The sequence below is a fragment of the Diplotaxodon limnothrissa genome, linkage group LG3, assembly GCF_057381915.1.
Source record: "Diplotaxodon limnothrissa isolate DT_005_m linkage group LG3, D_limnothrissa_male_GT1.1, whole genome shotgun sequence".
NCBI lineage: Eukaryota > Metazoa > Chordata > Actinopteri > Cichliformes > Cichlidae > Diplotaxodon > Diplotaxodon limnothrissa.
Window position 1 is genome coordinate 37,551,330 of NC_140598.1, and position 13,550 is coordinate 37,564,879.

A 13,550-nucleotide genomic window follows, 5' to 3' on the forward strand; every position below is an offset into this window, starting at 1 on the left:
TAGAAGTGATACAGACGATGGTATCAGATCCACATTAACGTGATGGTATCAATACTTTAGTTTGTGTCTCTCCTTTAACTTAAGTCCGCTTCATCAAACAGCACCTCTCTTCTTCTTCAGATCTTAATGGCATTTGGCAAACACAGATCCATTTTCATCACCTGTGCAGACAAGGGTAAAGCAGTGAAAAGGAAAAAAGAAAATCTTTGAATCAATCAATTACACAATTGGCCTGACAAATTCCTTCCAATTCTAGCAAACTGTTGCATCCAGTAATATGTGTTTTACTGATTTGATTGTTTTCCTAACCAATGTTTCCAAGACAAGTGAGAATCAACAGACACCCCAACATAAAACTGCCAGTCCTTTACTCAGGACATGATATGTGCAATTTAGACATTTTTCATCTTTAAATCACGTCCTCACAGTGAAACTTTTGTCATTCTCTTTAATAAGAAAGAAACAAGTAATCTGAGCTGCTTTGATACTTACAGCATCTCCGTGGTGGGGGGAGGCCTAATCTCATAGCTAATTTATCCACATCTACATCTTACTTGGCTCATCAAACATAATAACAACAGACAAGCCGTCACATTTCTCGCTATAATATGCATTTTAAAACAGAACTTTTGTCCCCGTTTCTGTTTTCTTTTTTCTATTTCAGGTACTCCGGATAAAACCCCACAGACGCTCTTTTGTTGTCGGGCAGCAGACTGTGGAGTCCATTAACGCTTATTTGACTGAGTCGTGTGTCTTTATCTTGCTGAAACACATCTCTACAAACACTCATCAGAGAGCCGTTTCTCAGTATTTTAGCACTCTTCATCTCCCTACAGGCGTATTTATCGCTGTTGTTGCTAAATCTGGTTCCACTCACCGAGCCGAAGAGTTTTTCTTCTTGGGCCATTTTTTTATACTTTACATCCCTCTTCGTGTCTCGTTGTCACGGTTACACTGTCCATTTTCTCCACATTACAGATTTCATTTTGCTCTTATTGTGGTTTTCGCCTCGTTTAACTTCGTCGTCGTCGTCGTCGTTTCTTGGCGGTTAGCAAACAACGACGTGGCGCATTACCGCCACCAAGTGGCTTGGAGTGTGGACTAGCGTTAGCTCATAGCAAACAATCAAATAAATAATAGTTTGTTGTTGTTGTTGTTGTTGTTGTTGTTGTTGTTGTTGTTGATGATGATGATGATGATGATGATGATGATGATGATGATGATGATGATAATAATAATGCTAGAATAAAACACATAACACAACGTTGACAAAAGAAGAGCAATAAACACAAAAGCACAAGATAAAATGAACAAACAGTGGGTTCACAGTGAATATGCAGATTTGAACAGATGGGTTTTGAGTCTTGATTTAAACTGGGGGAGCAAACCAATGTTTCTTATATCTGGGGGCAGAGAGTTCCACAGCCTGGGAGCAGAGCAACTAAAAGCTCTGCTTCCCGTGGTGGTGAGGCCATAAGAAGACACAGAAAGCTGGATAGAAAAAGAAGATCGAAGTGAACGGGCAGAAGAGGTAGTGCTTAACAGGTCAGAGAGGTAAGGAGGAGCAAGGTTATGAAGGGCCTTGACGGTGAGCAGAAGAAGTTTGTATATTATCCGGAAGGACCCAGTGAAGTTTAGTGAATTTTGAACCAGTTGAAGCTTATGGGGGGATTTTGGAGGAAGACCCTGGAAGAGAAAATTACAGTAGTCAATGCGGGAGGTAATTAGACTAGGACAAGAATGGATGTAGACTGGGTGGAAAGAGAAGGACGTAATCTGTTGATATTGCGTAGATGGAAATAGGCAGAACGAGATTATTGATGTGAGATTTAAAGGAAAGTGAACTGTCTAGGATGACACCAAGGCTCTTAACCTGAGGAGAAAGGAAAACTGTGGAGTTATCAATAAGCAGATAGAAATGATTTGCATTCAAAAGGTTGAATTTAGTGCCAATAAGGAGGATTTCAGTTTTATCCTCATTTAGCTTAAGAAAATTAGAGCTGAACCAGGATTTTAAGTCAGGCATTCTGTAAAAGAAGAAAGTGGGAGGGAGGACGGATGGATGTCAGAGATGCTGAGAGAGGAAAGTCTGCTTAGAAGGACAGAGTGAGAGATGAGATCACTGAGGAAGACAGGTTCAGGGGGGCGGTATACAGTAGCTAAGATGGTGCGAATAGGTCCAGTCAGACCAAATTCAGACCAAACACATGGGTCAGCCACACGAGTAAAAATAGGACCGTAATTTCCTAGCATGTACAAAAGAAAATGACTGTAGTCATTGTCAAAGAGATTGTTAAAAGTTTGAAAATAGTTGCCGTCTAATTTTTAAATGGCGATAGATTGCCAACTGAATGACACTTTACTGACCATCTATTTGAATTCTTGTTATATTCTTATACAGCAACATATATGTGATTTTTTATGTGTTAGCAAAGTTAATTGATAGATAATACAAGTATTTGCTAAAATGACCCCAACTGTAGGCAGATTTTAGACTGACAGCAGATATTATCGACAGCTTAATAATCTAATTTTCCAGCAAAAACAAAAAAACAACTCAAGTGAGGGAACTTTACCTTAGTGCACAAAACAGATACTGACAACATTTAGATTTAAGGACATAATTTGCAGCTGGAAATAAATGTGATAAATAGCAATATGCTCATATTGCAAAATGTTAAAAACTAATAGCAATAATATAGCATTGTGAGTGAAATATTGTGATGAAATTCGTTATTATGGCTGATAATGTGAGTTTAATTTATACTGGTATTTATATTCTTTAAATGTCTCAGCAGCAATCAAAATAATAATTATTATTATTTTAAAGAAATCTGAATCTGAACATATTTCAAAGCTTCAAAGTGAGTTCTTCATACATGATACGTGACAAACATTGACACACATTGCACTTAACATTAAGCCGCTGTGCTTAAATAACATGGATCTCACAAAGGCCAGCACTGTTAAAATAGAGCATGGAAAGGGCCAGTGTGCATCTAATGTGTTACATTTTTGCAGTCAAAGTATTTTACTGAATATATTTTAATGTATTGATTCTAATTATTTCAACTTTATTTCATTTCCACTATATTTGTCTTGTATACATTGTAATTTGCACTCTCTAGTGGTGGAAAGATAAAGCTCCATGGAGCATTGAAGCTTTTATCTATTTGCTTCGTTCATGGACTGAAGCTTTACGATGCTTTATTTGCTCTTTTGTGCCATCAAGTGGACAATAAATGTAAAACAGGCAGAGTGATTATAACGACACTCTGTGAGGTATCGTAATGAATAAATGAATGAATTATGTTTGTGATGCCAATATATAAATTGTGAACATATTAACTCTGTGTGTGTCTACATGGTACAATGGAGGGTTCAAAAGGGAAACTGAAACCAAAATGGCGGGAAGGTTTTGCACTTGTGCTACTAGGGACATAATGTAACACCTAAAATAAGAGCAGTATTTTAATCATTTCAAGCAACAAAAGTTTATACAAGTTGGAATTTACGTTTTTCTGTCCTTTCTAATACTCTAGATGTTTCCAGTGTTTGGTTGACCCAGCTATGTTTGAACCTCCACTGTTGTGTCCGCAGGTCTGCGGTATTCAAATGATGGGACAGTTTTCTACAATTACATTATTAGAATACATCAATTTACCTTGAGTCACAAGGGTGACAAGTCTGTGTGTGTGTGTGTGTGTGTGTGTGTGTGTGTGTGTGTGTGTGTGAGAGAGAGAGAGAGAGAGAGAGAGAGAGAGGTATCAGGAAGTGAAATAAGAACAGAAGTCGATAGCGGGAGAAAGAGCGGTGGTGAAAAAAGTTCAACAAGAGGCGAAAACACAAACACACACACACACACACACACACACACACACACACACACACACACACACACACACACACAAAAACAGAGGAGGGGGGAGGGTCCACGAGAGGTTTGACCGGCAGGTCTGCGAAGGGACCGGAAACAGCAGAGCGACGTGACGTTTCAGGAAGTGAAATAAGAACAGAAGTCGATGGCGGGAGAGAAGAGCGGGGGTGAAAAAAAGGTCAAACAAGAGGGGAAAATACAAAAAAAAAAACAAAACAGTGAAAGTAAATCTGTAATGTGGATGAAACGGACAGTGAGCGCAATGTAACCGTGACAACGAGACACGAGGACGGATTTAAGTCGAGGTTAAAAAACTGTCTCCAGAAGAAAAAGTCTTCGGCTCGGTGAGTGGAACCAGTTTCAGCTACAACGGCGATAAATAAGCATGCAGGGAGGTTAAGAGTGATATAATACTGAGGAACGGCTCTCTGATGAGTGTTTGTAGGGATGTGGTTCAGCAAGGTAAAGACTCACGACTGAGTCTAGTAAATGGAAAGGAGGTGCAGTTTGGGCAAAGTGTTCAAGCAGTAGGTAGAATGACAATGTGGTGGAAAAAGTGACAAGGTGGTGATAAAGTGGCTGAAGTGATAACGAGCTCAGCATAGACAGGAAAACATGACAAACATCATGTGGAATCAGCTCATTGTTATTGTTATTAATATTTTTACTTCAGCTGGGGTAATTGATGGATGAAGGAAATAAGTTCCACTGAATTACAACAAGTAGATATAGGAAAATAAGATATGTGTTACTATATAAGCTATGGGACAGATTTATGAAGCAGGACAGATTATTGTGACGCAGCAGTTGCAGTGAGATTTAGAAACATTGTACTGTAATTTATTTAGAAGCGTGAAGCCAGTTCACTTGAGTAAAGAACAGCTCAAAAACCAACCGATCTGATGAGGGAAACAGTGATGGCCTACTAGCTAAATCAAGATGTGACCCTGTGAACGACTTCCCTAAACCTGCAGTCCAGCAGTTCATCTAAACAAAAGGCACCTAGACTAAAACAGATGTACTTGTGTTTGCTATACCATAAAACAATAAAAGAAGGTACGAGCTCTTCTTGTGACTCCAGGATCTGAGTGTGAATGCCAGAACACTCTGGAAGACACACAGTCTTTGCAAACTACTAAGGATCACACATCCTATCACTACACAATCAATTATTCACCTCTAAGCATATATGGTTTTATTTTTCTAAGCATAAATGACAATCAACAATATAAACCTGACAGACTTGAATGGCCCGTATTTGTGAGAAACACAAACTAAAGTACTGATCCCTTCACGTTAGTGTGGGTCTTATACCAATATGTCTGTATCATTTGTATCGATCCGCCCAGCCCCAGCCTCAGCAGCAATGAGTTCAGCTCAGTATCTGAGAGAGTTCATCAAGGAGAGACTAACTGCTGTTTGTGAAGAAATCTTCTCAGAGGTTCAAAAAACCATCGTCCAGTATGAGGAGGAGATCAACCGTCAGCACAGACTGCCGGATATCAGCCGGAAACCCGACAGAAACTCTCACATCATAGGTATGGACATGTTTTTAACTCTGTGCTGTTCAAGCTCAGATTCTTCAGTGTTTGGTTGATTGGTGATAAATCTGAAAGTTTATCAGCATCTCCAGGATTTCTCTAAGCTGATGTTAGCTGAGAGCAGGAAGCTGTTACTTTGGTGATGAATTCAGAGGAGCAAACTGTGATAGTTGAGGAAGAGCACACACAGTCTTAATGAGACAGTGTGAAAACTATTTATCAGTGCTGTGGTTCAGTGTCCAGTGATGGACTATGTTGCACTGGTGCAGGTTCATGGTCACTGATAGGTTAGGTCCTAGTAACAGCAGAGACTTTATAAGAGAGAGGTAAACGTTTTAATGACACATGTTAGTGATGTTGATAGACTCAGTCAGTCTTATCATGCTGCTCCATTACGATAACATATGTGTGTGAAATGGGCCGGCGAGCTACTCAATTGGTGCATCTCTAGTTTGCAAATTTGAGCATTTGCATAATAACAGTGAACTCCACCAATCTCAGACATTGCCTTTTTCAGTTTAGGATTGTGGGTGGAGTAGTTCTTTGAAGAAAAGTCTCTTTTGTTATAACAAGCTTGATATCATACAGACATTTGGTTTCTACAGGAGCTCATACCATCGTTTCACAGTGTCATAATCAAAATCCCAGAATGGCATTTTTACTTTGTGAGCTTCAGTGTTGAGCTCTGTTGTGACAGTGGTTATTAACTTTCCCTGTTGAGACAGTATTTCTGCTTGAGGCTCTGTGTTTGCTCCCATAAAAAGAACTGTTTGATGCACCTTCTTTCTGTCTTCTTCATCATAAAATGGACCAACTAAAGAACGCCTGCTCTGATCAGGACATTATCACATGACCTGGTGATGAAGATCTACAGGGAACATACAAGAATAACACCAAAATGCAACATTTTCATTACAAATATAACAAGAGAATCTTGTCACTCTGTTTTTCCTCAAAACCTCACAAAACAACATGACTGTGAGGAAGAGGAGAGTCTGGGTGAGCAGCAGGTCTGTAATCAGGAGACGAACTCCAGTCTGGACCAGGAGGACCCAGAGCCTCCACAGATTAAAGAGGAACAGGAGGAACTGTGCAGCAGTCAGGAGGGAGAGCAGCTTGGACTGAAGCAGGAGGCTGAAGACATTATTGTCTGGACTGATGAAGAGCAGCTCAGGCTGCTGGAGATGGTCTGGAAACCTGAGATGCAGTCACACAGAATAGGTATGTAAAACTGTGATGGTCATAATAAAACTAAATATGACTCATGGAGAAGGCCTGCAGAATTAGAGAATGGGGGCAAAGAGAGCATTGCCTAACACCAAATTTTATAGCGCTGTTTACCTCTAGCAGAGTGAGCCTTAAAGCTTTGTACCTTCTGGTGACATCACTAGTCCAGAGAGACCTGCCCCATCAAATTCCTCAGAACACTTCTGTCTGTTTCTGCTAGTGTCAATGTGCAGTCCACTTCCAATACATATTTGTAGAATAAAAGATAAAACATAAATGTGTGATACAAATCATGAGGTAATTATGTAATATAAAGAAATCAGGGTATATGAGCCTTAAAGATAAAACAATACATTTTAAGATTATACAGAGTGTTAAAGCAATGGCTTCAACCTACAGCCTTTAAAGTGGAGATTAAAAAGCTGTCTGAATGCAAATAAGTCTAGATGTTTCCACATAGTTTTTTTTTTAAGTATCAGAAAGCTAAGATGGGGTGATTAAAACATTAGCTTACAATAATGGTTGCTAGCTTATACTTTTTTGAAATAAGATCATGTGACCCTTTAACCCTTTCATACATGAATGATGACAACCTCAATCTGGATTTTTTTTCGTATTTTTATTCATCTTTAAACATGGGGAAAAAAATAATTTTTTGAACTTCATTTTTTTAAACATGTACTTTTCACAGAGTTTTTTACATGTCCACTTAGGTGGACAATATAGGTTTTGACAAATTAATGAATAATAAACACTGTGTAAAAACGATAACATAACAAAAATACTTTTTCATATATTTCAATTATATTTTATAATAATATAAGAATATATGTAACAAATATAACTGGTCAGCCAGTGGGTGGCAGGGCATGGAGTGACACATCAGTGTAGTGGTTCATGTGCAAGTACACCATCAACACTGACAGAAATACAAGAAAAAACCTTTGAATAGCTGTCAAATGTAGCGACCACTATACAAACAGCTGTCGTGTCTTTTAGGAAAGTCAATAAAAAGACAGCTGCAGTAGCCATCTCCTCAAGAAATAAATAAATGGATCTCTCAGTTTAGCTACATTTCTAATTTCTATTCAATTCAAATTTGTGTTATTCATACAGAGCACAATCCTAACAACAGTTGCTTCAATGCACTCCTACAGTAAGAAGGGAAAACTCCCTTTTAACAGGAAGAAACAGGTTCACAGCAGGGCAGATATCTGCCCTGACCGGTGGGGGTGAGGGCAGGAGGAAAGGACAAAGAGATGCTGTTAAAGAGAGCCAGAGATTAATAATTTGTAATGATTCAATGCAGAGAGGTCTATTAACACATAATGAGTGAGAAAGGTGACTGAAGAAGAAATACTGAGTGTATCATGGGAATCCCACAGCAGTCTACACCTATTGCAGCATAACTATGGGAGGATTCAGGGTTACCTGATCCAGCCCTAACTGTATGCTTTCTTAAAAGTAAAGAGGTTGTCTGTCTCCTCTAGCCAAATATTCTAGAAAACACCAGTAAATCTGCAGCCTGAAGACAAAGTGTTTTAATGGAGTGATATGGTACTATAAGCTCATTAAGATAAGATGGAGCCTGATTATTCAAGAACTTGTGTGTGAAAAGCAGGATTTAACAGAACGCTAATGAAGAGACCCCGATATAGTAGAAATATGCTCTCTCTTTCTAGTTCCTTTCAGTACACTTGCTGCAGCACTTTGGATCAACTCAAAGCCTTACATGGAGTTTTAGGACATCCCAGTAATATCAATTTACAGTAGTCCAAACTAGAAGTAATAAATGCATGAACTAGCTTTTCTAGAGAGGATATTGGTATTTTTTGAGTTACTATGCAAATGTAAGAAAGCATTCCTATGTATTTGTTTAATATTGCCATAAATAATTTAATGGTTTGGATTTAATTCAGCCTTCATTTATTTATTTATTTATTTCACACTTGGTTCAACAGTTTCAACAGTTTTATCCTTTCATACACACAAACCATGCTTTCCCGTGATATAGCACTCCAACCATGCGTGAAAAGGAGCAGGAAGAAGAAAATATTCTTATTAAACCCCGCCCTCTATCTGCGATTCAACTAATATAAGTGGGCACCATAAACCAGGGAACACACTAGCATTTATCTCCAAATCCTAACACAGACCAAACAACACATTTACAATCAGCAATATACCACATCACATAATAACAAGGAGAAGAAAAAAAGTAAATAGAATAAAATAAGGAGAAAGAAAGAGGGAGAAAAAAAATCCCCTTCTATGAACTCCAATTTCTTTCATATTCTTCATATTGATTTATCGTTTTAAACATGTAACACTTTTTAAAACAATGTAAATTTGTACAACTCTTTAGATTATAATGAAGAGAGTTCAGCACAGTCGTATACCCCTAACCGTTGACTCATTAATCTTTGTGTAGTCCTAGCTAGCTGATGCTTAAAATTATATTTTCTTCTGCTGTCTTCACCTCCCAAACACATTGAAATTAAATTTTGTAACTTGAAAGGCAAAGTATTATTTTTAGCCTTAAACATAGTGTCCGTAGTTTCACTAAATCTTGTAATTTCAATAGTTTGCAATTTTATAAACAATTTATTTGTATGTTCTCTATATTTAACATTATGAATCATTCGTATCACTTTCTTCTGTAATAAGTATAGAAGGTTTATGGTATTCAAGCTTCCATACAATAACTGGGGTATGAGAAAAACAATGTAAAGTATAAGATTCACATTGACTTGTAGTCTAATAAATCTCTAACATTTCCCAAAATATAAATGTTTTTGACAATTTTCTTTCTAATATACTCAATATGAGATTTCCAAGTTAAATTTTCATATACTATTACACCGAAAAAGCTAAATTCAGTAACTCTTTCAATCAATTCTCCAATAGTAGACATAATAACTTATTCCTCCTTTACACCATTACCAAATATCACAAATTTTGTTTTTGTCAGATTCAAAGATAATTTATTTACATCAAACCATTTTTAAATATTACCATCTCAGAAATCATAATTTTAACCAAATCTTTCAAATTCTCTCTTGAGCAATAAAAATTTGTATCATCTGCAATTAAAACGAAATGTAACCTTTTTGATACGTCACAGATATCATTGATATATAAATTAAAAAGTTTAGGTCCCAAAATAGAACCTTGAGGAACGCCACATACAATCTTCAATCTTTCAGAGGTGTTGCTTTAATATGGCCATTGAAAGTAAAGCTTGATTTAAACCTTTGTAAGAAATCTACGCCCCGATTTACTTTGTAATTGGAAGCTCCTTTCAACCTTCCATGCCATTCAAGATGTTGAAGGCTGCATTGATATGATGTGTAGTTAGGCGTAGGAAGGTTACGGCCTAGGGTTAGAGCAGTTTCTGGTTACGACATTGTTTTCCTGGATAGGCTCTGTAATTTTTTACACAGGTCTTCAGTGTCTGAAGTCTGAAGATGTAAACTAAATGGATTTGTCTTTTTTTCTGTTTAATTGAAGGAGGATGAATGGAATTAAGTTTTAGTTGTGTCCAGACATCCACTTTTCCAAGGCACAAACATAATGAGAGCACAGAAATGAATCTGGGTATCATTTACATATTTGATAGATGGCTTATCACAGCTAACTCCTAAAAGATGTCATGAAGAGACAGCATATGCAGATTAAATAGGACAGTCCCATGAATTGGTCATTGTGGGACTGCACACAGCATCATGGTGTTTTGCATTTCATAAAGGGGTGCTGCTATCCCTTAGTGTTTGTCAGTGTTGCCAACTTAGCAACTTTGTCACTATACTATACTATACAAATCTGTTCTGCAGTTTCACATTCAGTTGTTTTGGAGGTTTGTTGTTAACCTTCCTATTCACGGTTGTCCAGTCCTGTTTCCTCCCGTATACAGGGGTAGAAGAGCTTCTCTGTCTCGTAGGAAGTGAAGGCCAGTCGGTTTCAGAGATTTCAGCTCGCTGTGCTTTGCCTGTGATACGTCCTCCCCCTTCCAGGGGACATGATTTATGTCTTGGTTTTGCACCAAGACAGTCCAAGGGGGGATTATCACTTGAGGATTTATAATAATGCACGGAGTCTACTTTCTTGGTCATGTTATCTGTGCTCCTTAGCTGTGTACTAGCTTGCTCATCGCCATTGTTTTGAATCAAAGGCAAGGTTGTTTCATTTCCACACAGTCCATTTACCTCCACGTTTACTTCTAAGCGATGATTTTTTGTCTCCAGTACTGCAATCTTCTGCATGAGGCTGTGGTAGTCATCTGTGGAGAGGGGAGGCATCTTGTTGCTAGTTAGCCTAGCGGTTAGCACCTTTCCAGGCTATTGAGGCTGTTCGGTGCCCAGACGCTGTAATCAGGCTTCAGCTGTGTCTAGGCCACAGACACACAGAGCGCTGAGGATAAGGTAACTATAAAATTTGCTGTTTCTGTTAAGAACACTTTAGTCCTAATGATCTATAAGTGTCCAGAAGCTATCGCAGGTAAGCTCATACAGAAAAAAATCAATAAAAGAAGCAAAGCATTTAAAGAGCAAAGAGATGAAGCGTCCACACTCACAAAAGGGGGAGGAGTTGCCAGCCTTGTTCCTAGGAGATAAAGTGAATTTTGTAATCTGTCTAATAGGACATTACAATTTCCACTGTAGAAAAACTACTCAAGTTGTTATTTGTTTCTGATTGGTTCATTGGTTTACTTTCCCCCCCAAATGAGTGAGACACTGAAATGCTAAGAAACTCCTGCTTACTTATACTGGATTAAGAAAAAAGCCACATTAAAACTATAACACTCAGTAACAAAGCTTTGACACTGCGAGCACAAAGAAAAGTTTCTGAAGCAGCACAAATGTGTAACACTTAAACTGAGAAATCCACTTTCATTTACCAAAAAACACACCAACATCACTACATTTCACACATTTATAGACATCCACACATTTAACTGATCTTTATTAATAAGAAATAAGTCATTTGCATCAGTGCCCAAATAATTTGTCATTTTGTACTCTTTAAATTTCACTGTTACATGGTCACTACGTAGAGAGCTGCTAATGATTCAGATCAGAATACATTTTCTCAAATGTTTGTTATTAGTTAATTTATTCCCTATTTCTCTTCAGACCTTCACCAGCAGAGTGTCCATGATGAGGAGATGGTCACCAGAGAGAAGCAGGTCTGTAATAAAGAAAGGAACTCCAGTCTGGACCAGGAGGACCCAGAGCCTCCACAGATTAAAGAGGAACAGGAGGAACTGTGCAGCAGTCAGGAGGGAGAGCAGCTTGGACTGAAGCAGGAGGCTGATACTTTCATGGAGACTCCGACTTATGGGGAAAGTGACTACAGTGAACCAGAACCAAACAGTGAGCAGTTCATTTCTCACATCTCTCCTGAAGCAGAGAGCCGAGATCATGACGAAAGCCAGCGTGTGGACTCAGGATCAGCTAGAAATGCAGAGCTGAAAAAGAATAGATATGACAGAAAGAGAAGTCACAGTCAGAGAGTAAACAACACTTCTGTGTCAGAGAGTCAGAGTAAACCTCAGAACAGGCATAAGCATCTGATATGTGACATATGTGGAAAGCTTTGTCAAAAGAAATCCAAATTGATTAGCCATAAGAGACGTCACACAGGTGAGAGACCACATTCCTGTAACACCTGTGGGAAAAGATTCTTTCAGAAGTCACATTTGAGTGATCATGTAAAAATTCACTCAGATGAGAAGCCACATCTTTGCAGGACCTGTGGAAAAAGATTCAAACTAAACTCTACATTGCAACGTCATGTAAGAATTCACACAGGTGAGAAACCACATCTTTGCAGGACCTGTGGAAAAAGATTCAAACTAAACTCTTCATTGCAACGTCATGTAAGAATTCACACAGGTGAGAAACCGTATTCCTGTAGCAGCTGTGGGAAAAGATATAGGCGGCTTGACCATGTAAAGATTCACATGAAAATTCATGCTGTTTAAAGTGTCTTCCTCAGAAAATGGGTTGTGATTCGTCATACTTCTTTTTGACAGATGAAGGTTCTGCTGTTTTTTTTTTTTTTTTTTTGTTATGCACTGAAACTGAAAACTCAGAATTGCTGATGTCAAAATTAATCAGCTCTTGAATATGCTTCCCAGAATAGGGCAGTTTATTACCTCATTATTATATAGTCAGGGAAAAAAACCTTTTGAACCTCTGCTGAAATCTTTAGTCTGCCCACTAACAAAGGAATTATCAGTCTATAAATTTAATGGTAAGTTTATTTGAACAGTGATAGAACAACAACACCGAAAAATGCAAAAAAAGTTATAGATCAATTTGCACGTTATTTAGTGAAATAAATATTTGGTCCCTTTGCTTGGTGGCAAAACCTTTGTTTCCAATCACAGAGGTCTGATGTGTCTTTTAGTTGTCTACGAGTTTTGCACATATCTCAGTGGGGATTTTGTCTCACTCCTCATTGCAGATCCTCTGAGTAATTAATGTTTCATGGCATCTCGAACCTTCAGCTCCTTCCACAGATTTTTCTATGGGATTAAGGTCGCTGAGCCAATCCTTTGTAGCCTTGACCATGTGTTTTGGATCACTGTCATGCTGGAATACCCACTAACGACCCATTCTCAATGCCCTAGCTGAGAGAAGGAGGTTCTCAACCAAGATTTGACAGTACATGGCCTTTTCCATCCTCTCTTCAATGCGGTGCAGTTGTCCTGTCCCCCTGGCAGAAAAACACCCCCAAAGCACAATGTTTCCACCTCAATGTTTAACATTGGGGACGGTGTTCTTGGAGTCATAGGCCATATAGTTTTAGGCCGTATGTTATAAGTATGTTGTTTTATGTTTTTATTGCCTGTTTCTATTGTAAAGGACTTTGTAGTTTTTCACCTGCGAAAGGTAATGTAT

General features: G+C 38.3%; 2 protein-coding genes across 2 annotated transcripts in view; one reads left to right on the forward strand and one right to left on the reverse strand.

Annotated features, from left to right (window-relative positions):
* Positions 1-1,023, reverse strand: part of LOC146635705 (tripartite motif-containing protein 16-like) — a 3,402-nt gene extending 2,379 nt beyond the window's left edge. The window contains exons 1-2 of the mRNA XM_085348545.1: positions 878-1,023; positions 1-161 (exon numbers count right to left, since the gene is read on the reverse strand). The exon at positions 1-161 is cut by the window's left edge and continues 2,379 nt beyond it. The gene's annotated coding sequence lies outside the window, so the exon portion shown is untranslated. The remainder of the gene's footprint in view (positions 162-877) is intronic.
* Positions 1,024-4,159: 3,136 nt separating this feature from the next.
* Positions 4,160-12,628, forward strand: LOC146635706 (uncharacterized). The gene is made up of 4 exons (XM_085348663.1): positions 4,160-4,221; positions 5,227-5,415; positions 6,406-6,639; positions 11,778-12,628. The coding sequence occupies exons 2-4, from the start codon at positions 5,244-5,246 to the stop codon at positions 12,626-12,628; spliced, it is 1,257 nt and encodes a 418-aa protein (XP_085204789.1). The 5' UTR covers positions 4,160-4,221; positions 5,227-5,243.
* The last annotated feature ends 922 nt before the right edge of the window (positions 12,629-13,550 follow it).

What these genes read in the sequence shown, in the direction of transcription:
- LOC146635706 (XM_085348663.1), top strand. Translation starts at nt 5,244, where the DNA reads ATGAGTTCAGCTCAGTATCTGAGAGAGTTCATCAAGGAGAGACTAACT. An exon ending in CAGAAACTCTCACATCATAG is followed by an intron (nt 5,416 to 6,405) that starts GTATGGACATGT and finishes ACTGTGAGGAAG; the next exon opens with AGGAGAGTCTGGGTGAGCAG. An exon ending in GATGCAGTCACACAGAATAG is followed by an intron (nt 6,640 to 11,777) that starts GTATGTAAAACT and finishes ATTTCTCTTCAG; the next exon opens with ACCTTCACCAGCAGAGTGTC.